At 44.8% G+C, this 6,846-nt stretch overlaps 1 protein-coding gene across 4 annotated transcripts in view; it reads right to left on the bottom strand.

The window, feature by feature from the left end:
* Positions 1-6,846, bottom strand: part of Atp23 (ATP23 metallopeptidase and ATP synthase assembly factor homolog) — a 43,613-nt gene that overhangs the window by 19,275 nt on the left and 17,492 nt on the right. Inside the window, exon 1 of one of the 4 annotated variants that reach the window (XM_023707280.1) lies at positions 6,524-6,542. The exons of 1 other annotated variant lie outside the window; for it this stretch is intronic. Coding sequence is in view for 1 of the 3 variants with exons in the window: in XM_004647051.2 (XP_004647108.1) it covers positions 4,406-4,601 (196 nt within the window). In the remaining 2 variants the exon portion in view is untranslated. Of the gene's footprint in view, positions 1-4,405; positions 4,747-6,523; positions 6,543-6,846 lie in introns of those variants that run through there. 2 more of the 4 variants (XM_004647051.2, XM_023707281.1) reach the window with 2 other exon arrangements.

Below are 6,846 nucleotides of genomic sequence, written 5' to 3'. Positions count from 1 at the left end.
TTCATTAGGACCAAAGGGTGCTGTCTGGGGTAGATTCCGTCAATATTGCTTCAATGGGCAGAACAGAGATAAAAGAATAGAATTTTTTTTTTAAGAGTACAAATTAGAATTAAAACAGAAAACATTACAAGTGATACAGCTTTTCACTTAACAAAGTAATACGAATTTCACAGTATTTATTGTAATACATAGTGTTGTCTTCCAACCAGTTATTCATATTACCAGATACATGCAAAATTGGAAGAAAAAATGTATAAGAAATAAGGCAAAATGAAACAACTGACAAAAGGAGATGAAACAAATTAAAACATTGTTTCTTTCCATGGACCAGCAGAAATGCACAGTACAGTTGTCTAAACCATCCCGCTTACATACATAGATAAATCTCTTTCCCCCACTCCTTCTCCTGCCCTTCTCCTCAACTCAGTAACTCTTTCCTTTTGAATAAGTTCATTCCCCTTTTCCTGGTATCTATTGTACCCTTCAGATTCCATTTTTGTCTTTCGGGTTCTCACACTAAAGAGAAAATACAATACTTGCATATGTAGGTCTGATTTATTTCACTTAAGAGTACGTTCTCTAGTTGCATCCATTTACCAATGAAAGACTCAAATTTATCTGGTTTTATAGCTCAGCTTTACTCTATTGTGTAAAAATACCACATCTTCCTTATTCTTCAGCTGATGGGCATCTGGGTTGTTTCCAGGATTTAGCTATGACAAAGTGTGCTGTTACAAACCTGGGCACACACATATCACTGTGGTATGAAGTTTTCAGTTCTTCTGGAAAAAAGGGCCAGCCAAATAGCTCAGCAGACTGAAGTGCCTGCAAGCAGGTGCAGGGGCCAGGGTTTGATCCCTGGGCCTGACGTGCCAGCTCCACCCCTGGGGTGCGCTGAGATGGCAACTGAGACTAGGCATAATGGTGCGCGCCTGTAATCCCAGTTCTTGGGGGGCTGTAAACAGGCAGGTCAATTCTTCTGGAAAAATACGCAGGAGAATAACTGGACTGAATGAGATCTCCAATCCTAGCTTTTGAAGGAATCTCCACACTGATTTCCAATGTTGTGCCAGTCTGCACTCCCACCAACAGTGCAGAAGGATTCCTTTTTCTCCACAGCCGCTCTAGCATTTGTTATTGGCTGACTTCTTGATGTTAGCCATTCTTTCTAGGGGTGAGACAGAATCTCAGTATTATTTTAATTTGCATTTCTCAACCAATGATCAGTGACGTTGAACATTTTTTTCATATACTTAGTTGCCATTTTTATTTTTTCCTCTGAGAAGTGTATATTCATTTCAGACGCCCACTTTTGGATTGGGCCTTTGAATTTTGGCAGCCTGATTTTTTTTTTTTTTTTTTGCGGAACTGGGGATTGAACTGAGGCCCTTGCGCTTGCCAAGGAAGTGCTTATTCTACTGAGCCATCTCCCCAGCCCCCTGATTTTTTTTTTTTAATTCTTTGTATGTTCTAGATAGAAGGCCTTTGTCTGAGGGACAGTTGACTATAATTTTTTTCCCAGTTTGTTGGTTTTCTTTTTACTCTGTTAGAGATTTGCTTTGAAGTAAAGAAACTTCTCAAAATGATGAGATCCCAGTTGTTCTTTGAAGTATTTCCCATGAAGTCTGGTTTTTATTCATGAACTCTCTACCTACCCCTCTGTCTTTAAGATTTCTACCTACATTTTTCTCCAGAACACTTAGTGTGTCTGTTTTAATATTTAAATCTTTCATCTATTTTGACTGTAGTTTTGCAAATGGTGATAGAGATGTCTAGTTTTAGCCTTTGGCATGTAGAAAGCCAGTTTCCCAGCACCATTTATTAAAGAGGCTTCCAGTGAGCTTGTTTGGCTCCTTTAATAAAGATAAGGTGACGGAATATGTGTGCAGTTGTTTCTGCATCTTCTAATCTGTCCCACTGATCCTCAGGTCTGTCTCTATGCCAGTACCATGCTGATTTTATCACAGTAGCTTTATAGTATAATTTCAGGTGAACGACTAATAATTTCCTGCCTTTCCTTCATTTCCCAGGACTGCTTTTGATATTCTAGGTCTCTTCTGGTTCCAAATGAATTTGAGGTTATTTTTCTCTAGCTCTGTGAGGTATACTAATGCTATTTTAATCAGAATTGCATTCAATCAGTATAGCAATTTTAGAAATATGACCATTTTCACAATGTTGGTTCTTCCTATCCTGGAGCATGGAATATTTTTCCATTTTATCAAATCCTCTTCAGTCTCTTCTCAGTATCATAATTATCACTGTATAAATCTTTTATGTCTTTTGTGAGATTGATTCCTACATATTTCATTGTTTTGGATGTTATTATGAAAGGTGTAGTTTCCCTAATTTCTCTCTCAGTAAAGAATAGAAATTACAGGAAGCAGTCTGCAACCTGCAAGAATTTTTCCAACAATCAAACCTGTCAAGACAGAATAGATTCCCACAGCCTCCACAGAGAGGCAAGTTGTTTCAGGAGAGGTCTAAAGACCTCTGGCCCTGAGGAAACAAAAGTTTTCCTGCATGGGAGCAGAGAGGCCTGGATGATTCCTGAGGGCCTTTAAAACGCCAAGCCTGTGACGGCTACATCCAAGTACACTGGGCACAGGTGCTGCTAATATCAACTCTACCCACAGCCATCATAAACACACAGGCCTTGGGGCTGGGGAGTTGCTCAGTAGAATAAGTGCTTGCCTGCCAAGCGCAAGGGCCTGAGTTCAATCCCCAGTTCCACAAAAATAATAATAATAAATAAATAAATAAATAAATAAATAAATAAATTAACACACAGGCCAGAGCCCCCCAAAACAGGAAAAGAAATAAAGGTTTAAGAAATACTAGAGCAAACAGCTCAGTGGATTAAAGCGCCTGCAAGCAGGCGAAGGGACTGGGGGTTCGATCCCTGGGCCTGCTGTACAGGCCCCACCCCTGGGGGCGCTGAGATGACAATTGAGACTGGATGTGGTGTCGCGCACCTGAAATCCCAGCACTTTGGGAGGCTGTAAACAGGAGAATCACTACAGAGTCCAATCTAGTAGTAAGACCCTGAACACCCTGTAGACCCTTCCCTAAAATAAAAAAATTTAATTTTAAAATGCTGAAAGCAAAAACAGGTGAGTAAAAGAAGTTAGGTAAATGAGATGTGGTGGCACATGCCTGCCTAGCACTTGGGAAGCACAGCCAGGAGGCTCACTGATCACCTTTATTTTTTTTATATTTTTGGGTTTTTTGGTGGAACCAGAGATTGCATTCAGGCCTTGCGCTTGCCAGGCAAGCACTTATTCTACTGAGCTATCCCCCAACCCCTAGGAGGCTCACTGAGAGTTCAAGCCAACATGGGCTGCGAAGAGAGCTCAAGGCTGGCCTGAACTAAGTAGTGAACCCCTGTCTCAAAAAGACCAAAAAAAAAAAAAAAGAAAAAAGAAAGAAAGAAAAAAAAAACAAAAACACCTGGGCGAGATGAGCTAGCTCAACAGACTAAACGCCTGCTTAGGCAAGCACAAGCACCAGGGTTTGATCCCCGGCACCACAAGCTGCCCGAGCCCTGCCCCTGGGTGGGCTGAGTCAGCCACCAAGACTGGGCATGGTGGCGCATGCCTGTAATCCCACAGCTGGGTAAACTTAAAACAGGAGGATCACTAAGTTTGAGCTACGCGTATTCAGATCCTGTACCAAATACATTTAAAAAAAAAAAAAAAAAAAAAAAAAAAAGAAGAAGTCTATGTCAATGCAAAAGTTAAGTCTCTAGTACAATGTGCCTGGGACTGAACAGAAACTGATCAATGGATAGTTGGATCTTATTTACTCCACAGCAATGGTTCTTTTTTGAAGTTGTGGGACTCAAGAATATGATCAAGCTTTGAACTCTCTCGCCAGAAAAATACAGTTAGATGCATATGCACACGATTTCTTCTACACCTAGTAACCCACCCATGCATCAAGGTTAAAACTTCCATCAAAAAAAAAAAAAAAAAAAAAAAACCTTCCACGATGAGCAGTTTTCACAAAACTGTTTTTGCACTACCAGCAGTACTACACCTAAATTAAAACGCTCTTCAAAACTCAGACCCTCATTGCTCCGCGTGCTGCACAAGTTACTCAAGAATTATCGCTGAGTAAGGCCCAAAATGGCAAGCTCCTACCCTGACCCATATTCACTCCACCAAAGAAAGTAGTGCTAAAAGAGGCGACAGCGCCTCCTACAATGGGGAAACTGAGGACCAGGCCTCTACTTCTACCATCCAGATGTGGATCTGCCCAGCTCCTGCACTGGGGAGCCAGGAACCCCGCAATCCAGCACGTGAGCTGACCCCGAATACCCGGCAGAGCGGAACCCAGGCCCCTCCTCCCCGTCCGGGTCTCAGACACCACCCCGTCGACCCCAGGCTCCAGGTAGGGCTCCTACTTGTCTCCAGCGTCTTCAGGAGCATGAGCTGGCACGACTGGTTACCGGTCTGAAGGCTGGAAAAGAGCCCTTGCTGGGGCCCATCGGCCGGCTGCTCGGGGCACACCTGGCACGAGCCGGGCTGCCGCTGCGGCTGCCGCTGCTCTCCAGCCATGGGGCTGGGCCCGGCCCCGCGCCCATGCCCAGCTCCCTCCATGCGGCTTCCTCCGGGCTCGGGCAGCCGCGGGCGAGGCAGGAAAAGGTGACCTGCTCCCTCCCACTTCACCACCCAGACCCTTCCAGCAGCGCCCCAGCAGCAGAGCCTGCCTGAGGGCTTAGGGCCGCAGGGTCTCGGAACGAGACTCCAGACAGGGAGCGGGGCGGGGCCAGGGCGAGGGCGGGGCCAGGTGCGGGGGGGTGGTGGGACAGAGGGACAGAGAGCGGGCGGGGGCGGGGCGGCTGGGCTGAGAGCGGGCGGGGCGGGAGGAGAGTGGGCGGGGCTGTGGGGGAAGTGGGTTGGGAGTGGGCGGGGAGGTGGGCGGGGCTGACGCTGAGGACTCGCGCTGTTTCCGAGAGCCTTGGCGCAGCCGCTCTGCGTAGTGGCCAATGCACATAAGCACCGCCCCGCAGCTTTCTGCTGCCTGCTGATCTGCTAAAGGCTTCGTCCTCCTCCTCCACCTCTCGTCCCTTCCACCCCTCCTCGCGGCCAACACCATCCCTTAGGTCCCCGTGGGCCGCTGGAGGTCCCTGCCATCCTCACTCCCTGCCTTCCCCAGGCCGAGAAGTTTCCACCTCCAGTCCTCCTGTTTTCCTGACGCCTGCTGTCCCTCGGACCCATTCTACCCAAGGAAGCTCAGACCATACTGAAAGCGGTGTTTTTCAGAAAAGTTCAAAAAGAACTCCATCAAAAAGATTCCATAAGAGCCAGGGAGATGGCTCAATGGAATAAGCGCTTCCCTAGCAAGCGCAAGGGCCTGAGTTCAATTCTCGGTTCCGCAAAAAAAAAAAGATTCTATAAAGAATCAAAATCCTGGGGGCTGGTGAGATGGCTCAGTGGTCTAAAGCACCTACTTAGAACAAGCTTAGCAAAGCACAGGGACTACGGTTCAATCCCCCAGCACCACATGCCAGCCAGCCCCGCCCCTGCTTGGCTGAGCTGACCACACACACACACATAAATTTTTTTAAAAAATCAAAATCCTTACAGTGTGGGACCCTACTGTGATACCTCTTTCCCAGCTCATCCGAACCAATTTATCCACCCTACCCCCTTTATTTCTACCTCTAAGCCTTAACTCTTACTATCTCTTGTCTGTAAGCCCTTTTCCTTCCTCCCTCTGATCAGAACCGTTGTCAAATCTGTTTTAACATCTCTTGAACTCCCAAAGTACAAACCTCTTTATACTTGTTATTGCTTTTGTCATAGCCTGCCAGGTTTTATCTAATTGTCTTTTTTTCTCACTAAATTATTCACCTGAGCTCACACGTTTATTCAGCACCTACTCTAATGGGCCAGGCTGGGTAGAGAATATGAGGAAACAAAGGAGCTTCTCTGAAACGAGTTCAGAGTGTAGCTTGGTAACAGCCCTTGCCTAACGTTCCAGGCCCTGGTTCAGTCTCCAGCACTGGGGGCTAGGGGGTTGGTCACTGAAATTGAACCTATAGTTTACATAGAAAATAAATCTGAATGATATGGGCACGTGAGGCCTTGAAATTATGAACAGTACTGTAATACATAGGTGTTCAGTAAATATCTAAATTGAGTGGATGATAAGGTTATTCATTCATTTGAAATATATAAGAGCCAGGGAGATAGCTCAGTAGAATAAGTGCTTGTGTGGCTAGTACAAGGTCTTGAGTTCAATCCCCAATACTATATATATATATATATATATAGTCTGCTAAAGCTGTAAGTCAGAAAAAAAAAAGTAAATAGGTTATTGAATTGACCTTGGATACACTATTTCTAATCTTTATTACAACCCTGCAAAACAAGTTGTCCCTAATTATCCCTAAGGAAAGTGGGCTTGGCAAAATTAAATAATTTTGGACTACACAAACCAGTTTTCAATATCTGAAAAAAGTACAACCTACACGCATAAAAACTAAGGCATGGGGTTGGAGAGACATAGCACCTACCTGGCAAGTGCAAGGTCCTAAATTTGATACACAGCCCCGTGCCTCAGCCCAGATCCCTGCACCACACTGGCTTTCTATTTCTCCACTGTAGCACTAATTAAGAGCAAAAATGACATAAACAGCTTAAATGTCCAATAAGAGGCATACTGGAATACATGCAACCTCACTATTTTTAATGAGACATGCCCATTTTAAGTTTTTAAAGTTACAAATATAGTAAAACAGTCTGTTGATTTTAACTCTATTCATAGAAAAAGTATGGAAGGGGCTGGAGAGATGGCTCAGTGGTCTAAAGCACCTACTTAGAACAAGCTTAGCAAAGC

This window comes from Octodon degus, unplaced genomic scaffold (assembly GCF_000260255.1).
Source record: "Octodon degus isolate 3935 unplaced genomic scaffold, OctDeg1.0 scaffold00286, whole genome shotgun sequence".
NCBI lineage: Eukaryota > Metazoa > Chordata > Mammalia > Rodentia > Octodontidae > Octodon > Octodon degus.
Note: the sequence above shows the minus strand (reverse complement) of the source record. Positions and strands in the feature narration are given on the sequence as shown.